At 35.1% G+C, this 13,823-nt stretch overlaps 1 protein-coding gene across 1 annotated transcript; it reads right to left on the reverse strand.

Annotated features, from left to right (window-relative positions):
- Positions 1-5,126: 5,126 nt before the first annotated feature.
- LOC129232464 (TD and POZ domain-containing protein 4-like) lies at positions 5,127-13,602 on the reverse strand. The gene is made up of 2 exons (XM_054866608.1): positions 13,530-13,602; positions 5,127-5,680 (listed from the first exon to the last, which is right to left on the reverse strand). Exons 1-2 carry the CDS (start codon positions 13,600-13,602, stop codon positions 5,127-5,129), a joined length of 627 nt encoding a protein of 208 aa, XP_054722583.1.
- Positions 13,603-13,823: the final 221 nt, after the last annotated feature.

Consider the following 13,823-nt stretch of genomic DNA (forward strand, 5'->3'; position numbering starts at 1 on the left):
ATGGGGCACTATATTAGTGGTGATCTTAAACAGGTGGTTGGTACTGCAGTGATAACACGGTAGTCAGTCTTAATGGCACCCCATTTTCGTGATATAGTGAAGCCTGTGTAAGTTGATCACTTATGGGGCACTATATTAGTGGTGATCTTAAACAGGTGGTTGGTACTGCAGTGATAACACGGTAGTCAGTCTTAATGGCACCCCATTTTCGTGATATAGTGAAGCCTGTGTAAGTTGATCACTTATGGTGCACTATATTAGTGGTGATCTTAAACAGGTGGTTGGTACTGCAGTGATAACACGGTAGTCAGTCTTAATGGCACCCCATTTTCGTGATATAGTGAAGCCTGTGTAAGTTGATCACTTATGGTGCACTATATTAGTGATTATCTTAAACAGGTGGTTGGTACTGCAGTGATAACATGGTAGTCAGTCTTAATGGCACCCCATTTTCGTGATATAGTGAAGCCTGTGTAAGTTGATCACTTATGGTGCACTATATTAGTGGTGATCTTAAACAGGTGGTTGGTACTGCAGTGATAACACGGTAGTCAGTCTTAATGGCACCCCATTTTCGTGATATAGTGAAGCCTGTGTAAGTTGATCACTTATGGTGCACTATATTAGTGGTGATCTTAAACAGGTGGTTGGTACTGCAGTGATAACATGGTAGTCAGTCTTAATGGCACCCCAATTTCGTGATATAGTGAAGCCTGTGTAAGTTGATCACTTATGGTGCACTATATTAGTGGTGATCTTAAACAGGTGGTTGGTACTGCAGTGATAACACGGTAGTCAGTCTTAATGGCACCCCATTTTCGTGATATAGTGAAGCCTGTGTAAGTTGATCACTTATGGTGCACTATATTAGTGGTGATCTTAAACAGGTGGTTGGTACTGCAGTGATAACACGGTAGTCAGTCTTAATGGCACCCCATTTTCGTGATATAGTGAAGCCTGTGTAAGTTGATCACTTATGGTGCACTATATTAGTGGTGATCTTAAACAGGTGGTCAACTTATAGAGGTTGAATTATATGATATAGATCTAATTCTGTGACTAAAAATAGCGGTCAACTTAGACAGGTGGTCAACTTACAAGGGCGGTCAACTTTACAGGTTTTACTGTATGCGCTTCCTGAATTGAATCATTTTCTGTAATTTTGTATTTGAATACAAACACAAAGAATTCGAGTGGCGCAGCCATGGGGGGGATAGGGGGGTCAGAACCCCCCCCCATGAGACCCAAAACAATATATATGTATATATATATATACACACACACATATATATATATATATATATATATATATATATAGTATAAATGTATAAATTTGAGGGCATGGCTTTACTTTAAACTTCAGAAAAAGTTAACCCCCTCCAAGGATTTTTTCTCGCTACGCCACTGAAGAATTCATACATTTTACTCTGAGGAAAATGCTTTAGTATACTGTAATATTATCGACTCTGTAATGAATATGTGTGCATTTTAATATCAAACAGATGAGATTTGGTATTTCCTCTTTTGAAACTAGTTTAAAAGCTATACTATTGCATGATGGAAACACGTTGCCTTCGGTATCACTAGCATATTCAGTCGAAATGAAGGAAACACATGGATAAAGTCTTTTTTAGATAAAATGTAAGGCAACACATATCATGGGACAATTATTTCTAGCCTAAAATTAAATTAAAGAAACTTTATTAACTGCTTAATGTTATTAATACAATATTATTGACTCTGTAATGAATATGTGTGCATTTTAATACCAAACAGATGAGATTTGGTATTTCCTCTTTTGAAACTAGTTTAAAAGCTGTACTATTGCATGATGGAAACACGTTGCCTTCGGTATCACTAGCATATTCAGTCGAAATGAAGGAAACACATGGATAGGGTCTTTTTTAGATAAAATGTAAGGCAACACATATCATGGGACAATTATTTCTAGCCTAAAATTAAATTAAAGAAACTTTATTAACTGCTTAATGTTATTAATACAATATTATTGACTCTGTAATGAATATGTGTGCATTTTAATACCAAACAGATGAGATTTGGTATTTCCTCTTTTGAAACTAGTTTAAAAGCTGTACTATTGCATGATGGAAACACGTTGCCTTCGGTATCACTAGCATGTTCAGTCGAAATGAAGGAAACACATGGATAGGGTCTTTTTTAGATAAAATGTAAGGCAACACATATCATGGGACAATTATTTCTAGCCTAAAATTAAATTAAAGAAACTTTATTAACTGCTTAATGTTATTAATACAATGCTGTTTTCTCTTATGCAAATGGGATAGCAATGGCAAGAATTAAAAATTTAAAAAAAATGGCCGGACCTGTTATTCGTCTGGCCGTTCATATTAAACTAGCTGCGTCGCCCGGCTTTGCACGGTCTACCTCCAAAATAAAAGTAATCTGAAGTGACGCGTGTTCAACAATCACGCTTGGACAAAAAATAAAAAAAATCAGTAAAATTTTGCGCCAGATTTCGGAAAAATAACCAAAAAGGAAACATTTTAAATTTCTCGATTACAGGAAAAGCCTTTAAAACAAAAACCAAAATTTTATTTATTTATATTCGAGAAGAAAATGGCAACAGATATTTCATCTCAGTGATTTTCTTCACGCTATAAATTTCAATAAAAGCATTGTTGCGGAAAGTTGAGATGAAGCACTGAATAATAATTTGAATGGAGGAAAAATTGTATTTTTATGTCGAAATCTAAGTGTCATACCTAATATATATATAGTTTTTAATTGATATCTCCGCTAATTATTATCGGAGGATTATGTAAAATACTCAAACATAAAGACGGGAAGATTATGAATCCATCGATACCTGGTTCGATGGTCAGTTCACTGTCATTCGGGAGAAGTAACTCGGACATAGATGACTACATACATAGGTACATACATAGATACATGAGCTCAGTTTTTAATTACATAAGATTAGGCCTTTTCAAAAACTTTGTCGAGACTTTGCAACACTGGTGCTGAATTTGAATACTTAAAACCAGAATTTTTACGTATTATTAAAGTATGTAGCTAAAAAAACGCATCTTTGGGGAGGCCCCCCATTGTCCAAGTGAATAAATTTTTGCTGATTAATTCTAGACGCTTAAAACTGATGTTCCTGATGACAAATACAGAAAGAAAAGAACAATAGCTAAGTTTTTGACAATTATTTTGGTATTAATCATGCATGTGAATATGCGCATTTCTTTTAAACTTCTGTTTTGTGTTACAAAATCTCTATGGGTTATTGGGAAAAACTGTTTGCACATTTGAATTCAGCGTATCATTTTACAATAAGAACAGGTATTTTTCTCCATGTAACAGAAAAAAAAGTCTTTTTTTTTCTAGACTAGTGTTATTAAAACTGGTTTAAAAAAAAAAAGATTTAGAAATACGAAAATAAAAAAAAAAAACCCTTACCTTGAAACATTCAAAATGTGTATTCTTTTTAAAATCTCAAAATATTAAAAAAATATTTATCTCAAGCTTCAAGGACATTTTCGTGCTCAATTTGGCATGCTTTAGAAGATATTAGATATAAGTGTGTTCAAATCAGCACAGTTCGATTTTCTTGTAAATCGGCAACTTTGTGGATTTAATTGGTAAATAAATTCAAATTTAACATTTTTTTCATTCATTTACCTTCGTCGGACGATAATAATGTATTAGAGGGCTCAGCCCCTTGCTCGTTTTGCTCCCCCCCCCCCCCCACTCGTCAGCATCTAGGACTTGATGCCGCCTGCAGCAGGTGATAATTCATGATTTTAATGCTTTTACCATTGGATATCCTCAAGACATCCTAGATTTTCGGCCCTTTAAGGTTTAGAGGGGTGAGACATGGCAGAATGGCTTTCCTGGATGTCCCAGATCTAACAGCACCTGTTTTGACTCGGTAAAACCTTCATAGTCGTAGGATCGTAGTGCGTTACAAACGCACAGACAGACGCGCACAGCTTTTAATAGTATTGGCTTAAGAGGATCCACCCACTGCTCGCCTTCCCCCGTTTCACCCTATTGGTTTACGATGATATAAGTATAAATATACAGTGATCTCTCGCTTATACGCGACCTCTGTTATACGCGTTTTTCACTTATGCGCGTTTTTCTCACGGGCCCGGCCAGCGATATAGGAAAACAATGTTAACTCTTGTTCATTTATACGCGAAACCTAAAATGCACCTTTCACTTATGCGCGATAAAATTTTTTCAAGTTTTAGTTAAATCGCCTATTCACGCTTTGCTTATCGGAAGATTTGTACCCTTCTTGATGTCTCTTGGAATGCTTTCACACACCTTTATTCCAATGTTCAAAATGTTTCCAAGAACGCGTTTTTTTTCGTGCAAGTGTGAGATTGGGGGTGCAGTTAGTCTTGTGATTGACATCGAGAGGGGAGAACGGGTTACATGCGAAAAGGTTGACCTTCCTAAAAGTCGTGATGAAGCGGAAAGCATTGACATAGCCTATCGAGGATCTTTTGTATCCTCACAGACTATGACACTGATCACGCGACAGGTTTTAGGTTCTGTGGAATTCGCTTACATACTGTACAGTGTATAAAAATTGACAAAACGTGCAACTTCAAATTTTACATTTTTATTAAATTACAATGCAAAAATGGAAATTATGTGCATATTTATTCGTTAGTATCAGTATTGTACTATTAGTATTACTATAACTGTTGATAACTTACTGTATTTAAGCTTATTTTGGGGGGTTTTCACTTATGCGCGAATCTCACTTGTGCGCGAAAATTTCGTTGTCCCCTTTGGTCGCGTATAAGTGAGAGGTCACTGTATAAAAAATTAATTCTACACATACGTTGCGGTACATTTATAAAAAGCTAACATATAAAACAACACAGTTGATTTTTAAGAAAATTTTATGTAACGTACTCATATTTTTGCGTAGGTTGAATAGTAAACAGATTTTGAGTTCCGATTTAACCCTAATGGAACAAGTTGAATTTAGTCACATAATTGAGCCCGGGTGTACCCAAATCACTCAAAGGTAGCTTTTATTTTACTACTCTACCCTCAAAATAGTATAGTTTGGCTTTTCCTCCAAAAGTTTTTTTTTTTTTTGCTGTCCCCCTTTTAAAAAACTACTCTATTTTTTCAATCAATACCGAACTTTCTAACAGCTCCGTGTACAAATCAGGTTGATTTTTAGCAAATGCTCTCCACTTCTCGGAATTGAGCACTTCTTTAAAATTTTCTTTGAGAGTTATCTTCGACGCCATTGCAAGTTCTTCATCGTTGTGGACATTAGCCAAAGCGGCTACTTCGCAAACATGCTCGGCAGATATGTTCTTCAGAATGAAATCTTGACAGCACACTACCAGCTCTCTCAAATCATATCTGTCAGCAGCAACGTACAAGTCGAATGCCCCCTCCATTGTCAGCTCCTTGATGCATCCAGTGTAAATGTACTGAAGCATGTTTTCGGCGGTTGTTTCTTGCATTTCGACCAGATTCACCACGTTTTCCTGGCTTTCCTTCATTCCACTTTCGAACATTCCTTGGAATACTTTAGAGCGACTTGCGAGGATGATTTTGTGGGCAGGGAACTCGACTTTGCCCACTTTCAGTGTGACATCGGAGAGGCTCGAGTTTAGTAAAGCATTAGTGAAATTTGTGTCCAAATGCAAAGATCCAGCTGCAAAAGATGAAAAGAATAAATAGTAAATTTGCTGGGTTTTTCAAGTAGATACATAAGAACTCGACTACTGCTTTGTCATTACAAATCAACAAACCCAACACGGCAGGGGACAAATTTGCAGTGCCTTATCGCATATACAAATTGTCTATATTCGCACAGCTGTCATTTGACTCGTATTATCACATAGTTCAATAAAATTAGCCAAAAGGTCATTTCACGTCAAATCGCCTAATGCCATGTGCCGTCATGTCTCAGATTTTGTCCTTTATATTTTTTTACGAACAGATATCTATGAGAAAAGCCCAAATTAGTGTTTTTAGATTTTTTGAAAAAAAATTACGCTTTGGGGAATTTTTTTCAAAATTTCGATTTTTAATCATTTTTCGGACTCGCCGTTTCGGCATGAATTCAGAAAATCTCTCTAATTTCTTGATTTTTCAACCAATTAAGCTGAATTTGGTATCAATTTCAAGCTAATATTTTTCTCCTTTACTGTGAACGACAGAAAGTATTCTATGAACAGTTGGGTGTTGCCACTCTTTATCTAAAGTCAGTTTTTATGTTTTTTTTTTCAATTGGGAGATTAAATAAGTTATATCTCCGGAGTACCTACTACGATCTGCATCAATTTTTTTTGTAGCATATTTTAATCATTCTCTTGCTATGTAGAAAAAAGTTTAAGGGTGTATTTTGTTGCTTTGAAATAAAAAAATAAAGTTTGTTTGGCAGAAAACACAAGTTTTCTATTACTTTAAATCCCTTTTAAGCTTAAAAAAGGCCAACACCTTTTCAGAACAATTAATACTGGACTCTCAAAGGATTTGTATCAATAGTTAATCGCTAAAAAGTTGTTTACTTTTGAAAAGAAGTGTGCAAAAACCACCGTTTCAGACTTCGCAAAAAATAAATAAATAAATAAAATTAAAAAAAAAAAAAAATAAAAAAAAAAACACTTTTGATTGAAAGTGTACTAAATATTAAGAATAATAATTTGAAGAATAGTATAAAAATATTTCTAATGGCATTATTTAGCTTTTTTTATGACGGTAAAAGATGGGGGAAAACATAATAATTACTATTGAAAAGTTTTCATAGCCTAAATTTGTTTGGATTACGTAGCATCGGACAATGATCTTCCGCTCTTACAATACTCATGCAATACGCATCATTCTTTCTTCGCTTTGAAAGTTGATCGACACATAGCTTTCGTCGATTATAAAATGTGAAATGAAAGGCACGCTTGTGCGGACGGCATTTAAAAAAAAAAAAAAAAATTACTATTTCCTTTGTCTCAGAAGTTGAAAAACTCAGAATTTCTTTCAATAAGTTTCAAAGAGGTTTTAAAATATACGTCAATAAGCAAAAATAATCTACTTCATAGATATCTAGAGTTGAGGAGTACTTACTGTAAGTGTGGAAGTTTATTGTCAGGTGTAACGTAATCCAAACAAGATTATGCTATGAAAAGTTTTCAACAGTATTTTTTTTTCCATCCTTTAATGTCAAAAAAAAGTTAAATAATTCCATTAAAAGTATTGTATTTTTATACTATTCTTCAAATTATTGTTCTTAATATTTAGTACACTTTCAATCAAAAGTGTTTTTACTGTTTGACCACGGATTGTATGTAATTTGGCAATCTGCCAAGTAAAGACGATTCCATCTGAATGAATCTAGCAGGGGAGAAGGGAAAATAACGATGGGATTTCGATGCACGCGTTTTATAATGTCACTACACTGTCAAAAATTTTCCGGAAAATTTACGGTAATTGTTACTGGCATCCATGTTGCCAGTAACTATTACCGTAAAAATCAAATGTTACTGTAAAATTTTACGGTTTCCTTGGTAGGCCACAGCAACCAATTGGAGCTGGGATCGCTTATTTTTCCGGTATAAATTACCATAAAAATCAGCGATGCGTTAAGTCCGCCGTTTTACAGTAACAATTACCAGAAAATCTTCCTGAATTTTTAACAGTGTAGTTCCTAATTCATTCATTGTCAAAAATAAAATGAATGGAAACAAAAATAGTTACCATGGAAACAACAAAGAGAAAATAAAATATTTTCATTTCGTTCAGGGACTTAAAAGCAAAATGTTAAGCTCAAAACTTTGTTGTGAATAAATAAATCAATTTTTGGCCGTGAGAATATAGATGGAATATACTTTAGATTAAAAAAATGTTGCTGTGGGCAAAGTTTCATTTTTACAAAACTAAGGCTAAGTAATAGAGAGGCAAAAGTGCACATCTGAAACAAACCAACTAACATCCCTATAAACTAATAGATACGTTCATTTCCACCTATAAACCGGATATTAGCCTTTCCATGTAATCGATGGTAAGACAGTATATATTTATTTTTGCGAAGTGTGAAACGGAGGGTTTTGTGCACAATTCTTTTCAAAAGTAAAACTTTTTAGCGATTAACTATTGATACAAATCCTTTGAGAGTGCAGTATTAATTGTTCTGAAAAGTTTTTGGCCTTTTTTAAGCTTTAAAAGGGATTTGAAGTAATAGAAAATTTGTATTTTCTGCAAAACAAACTTTATTGAGCAACCACGATTGCTTATTGCTTTCATTTGACTGTTTTTGGCGTCCTATCATTTTATTTTCCCACCGCCACCCTCCGCACCATCACCGTCGACCGGCTCCTCACGATGCTGCTTCTATAGCGAAAGCCGTCTCCAGGTTGCATCCATGTCCTACACACACGCGCATACATACACAACTACACACACGCACACATACACAACTACACACACGCACACATACACAACTACACACATACACCTACACACACATACACAAACACATACACACACCTACACAAACACATACACACACGCATACATACAGACACTTACACATATACATACATACACACAACTACCCACAAGTTCATGCCTGCACACAGACACAAACACATATGCCTACACACACATACACATACCCCCCATACACATTCATACACACAACTACCCACACACTTATGCCAGCACACAGACACAAACACACATGCCTGCATACACATATCCCCTACACACAAACACACATACCCCTCACACACAAGCACACACGCCTACATACATACACTCGGGATTGCGAAAAACATAATTTGAATTTAAGATGTCAAAACTCAAATTAATTATTTTTATTTTTTCTATTTCAAAACAACAAAAATCACCCTTCTACTTTCTTCTGCATAGCAAGAAAATGATTTAAATATCTACCAAAAAAAAAAGTGATGCAGATCGTAGTAGGTACTCCGGAGATATAATTTATTTAATCTCCCAATTGAACAAAACAAAAAAAACTGACTTTAGATAAAGAGTGGCAACACTCAACTGTTCATAGAATACTTTCTGTCGTTCACACTGAAAGAGAAAAAATATTAGCTTGAAATTGACACCAAATTCGGCTTAATTGGTTGAAAAATCAAGAAATTAGAGAGATTTTCTGAATTCATGCCAAAACGGTGACTCCGAAAAATGATCAAAAATTGAATTTTTGAAAAAATTCTCAAAAGCGTAATTTTTTTCAAAAAGTCTTAAAAAAATAATTTGAGCTTTTCTCATAGATATCTATTCGTAAAAAAATAATGGAAAAAAATTGGAGATATGACGGCACGGCCGACTATTTAATTTAGGCGATTTAACGTGGAATAATCGCAAAGAGTGTCTAGGAAAAATAAATATACAAGTTTTTCATTGCGCAATGTTTTTTTTTTTTTTTTTTTTTTTTTTTTTTTTTTTTTTTTTTTTTTTTTTTTTTTTTTTTTTGTATCTTCCAAAAATGGAAGCTGAAAAGTTCCCGATCTCTGCTGTACTCTCCTCTTTTGTTTGGGGTGTAGGGGAGGGGTTTCAATTTTGGTATTAAGGCAAGTGGGGCATCATTTCTAAAGTATTTTTTTATGAGCGAAATAATGTAAGAATTAGGTGCCTATGATAAGTATTTTTGAAGAAATAAATAAGTTAATTCATGAATTCATGAACATGTCTAAGTACTACATGGTTCAGAAATTTTTCTAACATCATTTTGCTTTAGAACAGTTTATTGTTATGCAAGGGTGTTTAAGAAAAGGAAGTATTTGAACTTAGAACTGTCTAGTTACGCACTCTTTAAGTTCAAGTTAATAGATTCTCTTTTCTCAATATGGTTCAAAGCACGGGAAGAAAAAAAAAAAGAAGCACAAATAAAGAGAGGACGTCTAAAAATTTTCTTAATGGTTTATTTATCACAATCCTTTTAAAAGCGTAAAAATGATAGTCTCATTTTCAAAAAGGATCATAGGAGGTGTAAAAATTACAAATGACTTCAACGCTCTGTAATTGGGCATAGCCATAAGTACAAAAAATAAAAAAAAAATAATTGAATTTTGACCTCTTGAATTCAAATTATGTTTTTCGCAATCACGAGTGTGTGTGTGTAGTCATGTGTGTTTATGTGTGTGGGGGGTATGTGTGTTTGTGTGTAGGGGGTATGTGTGTTTGTGTGTAGGGGGTATGTGTGTGTAGGCATGTGTGTTTGTGTCTATGTGCATGTAGTCATGTGTGTTTATGTGTGGGGGTATGTGTGTTTGTGTGTAGGGGTATGTGTGTTTGTGTGTAGGGGGTATGTGTGTGTAGGCATGTGTGTTTGTGTCTGTGTGCAGGTATGAGTGTGTGGGTAGTTGTGTGTGTGAGTGTTTGTGTGGTGGGGAATGTGTATGTGTGTGTAGGCATATGTGTTTGTGTCTGTGTGTTGGCATAAGTGTGATGAGTATGTGTATGTATGTGTAGGTGTGTGTGTAGGTGTGTGTATGTATGTGTAGGTGTCTATGTATGTGTGTATGTGTTTGTGTGTGTATGTGTTTGTGTATGTGTGTAGGTGTATGTATTTGTGTATGTGCGCGTGTGTGTGTGTGTAGTTGTGCATGTGGTAGCATATGGATGCAACCTGGAGACGGTTGTCGCTATAGGAGCAGCATCGTGAGGAGCCGATCGACGGTGATGCTGAAGAGAGTGGCGGTGGGAAAATAAAATGATAGGACGCCAAAAACAGTCAGGTGAGAACAATAAGCAATCGTGATTGCTCAGAAAAAAAAGTCCGGGAGGGGAATATTCATGATTTCAAATATTCACATATTAACAGTGTTCTTTCTCTCCAAGCTGTCAATAGTCACATAATAATCCACGATGTGACTGTGCCTATCGATCAATTGTTTTTGTTTCAACAGGTTAATATTTTTAAAAGAACTGATGATGAATTTCGTGAATGCTTGAGTTTTGAGCTAGCTCAATGTCTCTTAGCTGGCTGTGATTAAAACGGGATGAGAAAAATGAAAAAGTCACCTGTGTATAACAGTTTTAAATCTATAAATACACACACATTCATTTTGAAAACGTACGCTTAAAGTTGATAGCAAGTTTCATCTTTACCGCGAGGTATGGCATCAAAATATTTTTTAAAAAGTTAATGTATAACGAGTATACATAAAATACATCCCAAAAACCAATGCCCATCGTGTTTGATAGCTATGTTCACTCTCATGAAAATCCCTTAACCCATGGAACTATTTCCATGAAGTTTCGAAGCGGCTTCAACTAATGTTCCTTCTGATAAGACGATGACTGTATCAAGATAAATTCCTTTGTAACTCAAACAATAATAAAATAATAGTTTAAAAAACTAAAAAAACACGCTTTCGTAGCAAAATGAACTAAAAAGTGAAAAATAATCTTTGGATGATAGTAGTTGACCAATCACTTAATTTTAATGTAATACAAAAAAGCGTGGGGTGCTGTCTATTTACAATTTTGCTTCGACAACAAATGGAAGAAATTCAAGACAACTGATAAGAAGCCTCCCACGCTTTTTTGTACTACATTAAAATTATGTGATTGGTCAACTACTATCATCCAAAGATTATTTTTCACTTTTTAGTTCATTTTGCTACGAAAGCGTGTTTTTTTTAGTTTTTTAAACTATTATTTTATTTTTATGTTTTTTAGTCTTATGTTGGAGAATTATCAGGCGACGAAATTATTTATGAAACGAGTGCGAGGTAATATCTTAAAGTTAAGACAAGGGCACCCCCGATGGGGAAGCTACTGTGAGTCATCGATGTATGTTTGCGGAAATCATATTTATATTACTTTGAAAATTTGAGATGCATTTGAATAAAAGTTTTGTTCAACAATGGTCTGATCAGAAAAATTAAAGGTTTTTGTAGATATTTTTAAATAATTTTTGCGAGCATTTCTTAATGTATTTTTTTTTAATTTTTCCTTTTTCACATTGTTGGATTTATGCCAAAATATTCATTAAAATTGGAGGAAACTAACAATTAAAAGAGTTAATTAATTGATTTGATTATAGAATATTGCATTGTCATCGGGTCTGAGGTCGCGTGCCAAATTTCAAAAGAATCCGATCGCAGGAAGTGGGCTAAATTTGAGCTGCAAGATTCCGTTACAAGATACATACATACATACATACATGTGAAGCTAATAAAAGCGTGTTAAAAAGCGTTTTTTTTTATATTTTTATTTTCTCACAAAACGTTTTAAAATTGTCAATATTCCTGTGAAACAAGTTAAAGGTAGTGCTGATTTTCTCATTGTTGAAACAGCTATCACTATCTCACAAACTAACTGTAATGCTACAGGTATTTTGGGGTGACACTATTGATCTCCTAGTTATCCTGACTAAAGGCTTGGATCGTAGCTGAAGTTGCGACCCCTCCGCCATCTTTAGCCATTTTCTTTCTATGAATGCTGAGGGTGGATCCAGAAAAGCTTGGGACCAAGAAAAAGCGGGCAGTTTATTTTTTACTATGTATTTGATTAGTGATTATACATGCTGGGGGGGGGAGGAAGAGTTGCTGCCACAGTTTTTTTTTATCTGAACTAAAATGTAGAGATTTAGTCAGGGAGGTCAATCTAAACCAATTCTTTTACTTTTTCGTTGAAAGAAGTATTCTAAAATTGCGTCTTAGAATTTCAATTTCGTAATATTTCCGGGGGAAATGCGCTCCCCTAACGTCATCGACGGTCGTCGAAAATTGCGATTTTTTGAACTTCAATTTCACTCTGAAAGTCACTGAACCCATCCCCCCTCCCCTAATACTACCTGAGGTATGAAGAAATAACATTCCCGGGCTTATTGGCCGTGTTCGAAGTGGAAAAAGAAAATCCAGATGTTTCGTCAAGCTATGCGACTGATGCGCTGCTCCGGTCGCTCTTCGGCAGCTACCTAGCACCAGCATTTTACTAAATACCAGAGCAACAGGAGCAGCTCATCAGTCGCAACGAACTCATCCACTGATGATGTCAGCCACAGAGCTTGACGAAACGTCTGGATTTCCTTTTCCATTCCAACCACGGCTCCAAAGGGCCTGTAGATATTATTTCTTCATATTGATGCCGGTCGTGAAAGCTTGACCACGTTTTCGTTTCTTCATTCTCCTTAAAATGACAGTCTTACAAGTGAAAAAGTTAAATTCCGGATCCAGTTTAGCCTTGTCGCAATAAAACTTTCCCTGGATGTCAAACATTATCAAAAAATATTATAAAATCATCAGCCGTGGCGTGAATTTCATTGTTGGTGACGTCGGCGTCACTCGATCAGTGAATTCGTTATCTAGACTAACAATATAAAGCGGTAAAGTTTGTTTGAACGCGCTAATCTCAGGAATTACTGGTTTGAATCGAAAAGTCCTTTTTGTGCTGAATAGTCCATTTGTTGAGGAAGGTTACAGGCTATATAACATCACACTATGACTAATTGGAGTGGAACAGCAATAAAAAATGTAATGAAAATGGGAAAATTTATATTATAATATAAAATGCTTGGAACGCAGAACTTGCGTAGCCACGATGGCTCGACCTGAAGTTGTGGGCTTCACGATCCAACAGGCGTAGGTTCGAGTCAGCCATGAGGAAAATCTTGAGGGAACTGTTCAGAGAAAATCCTAAACGATGCTGAGAATGATTTGTAAAAAAAAAAAGTTATATATACGTATCATTCTCATATTTTTCTTAATAATTGTTAACTAATAATATAAACTGAAAAGTTTGTTTGGTTTGAACGAGCTAATATCAGGAACTACTGGTTTGAATCGAAAAGTCCTTTTTGTGTTCAATAGTCCATTTATTGA

This window comes from Uloborus diversus, unplaced genomic scaffold (assembly GCF_026930045.1).
Source record: "Uloborus diversus isolate 005 unplaced genomic scaffold, Udiv.v.3.1 scaffold_12, whole genome shotgun sequence".
In the NCBI taxonomy this organism is placed as follows: Eukaryota; Metazoa; Arthropoda; class Arachnida; order Araneae; family Uloboridae; genus Uloborus; species Uloborus diversus.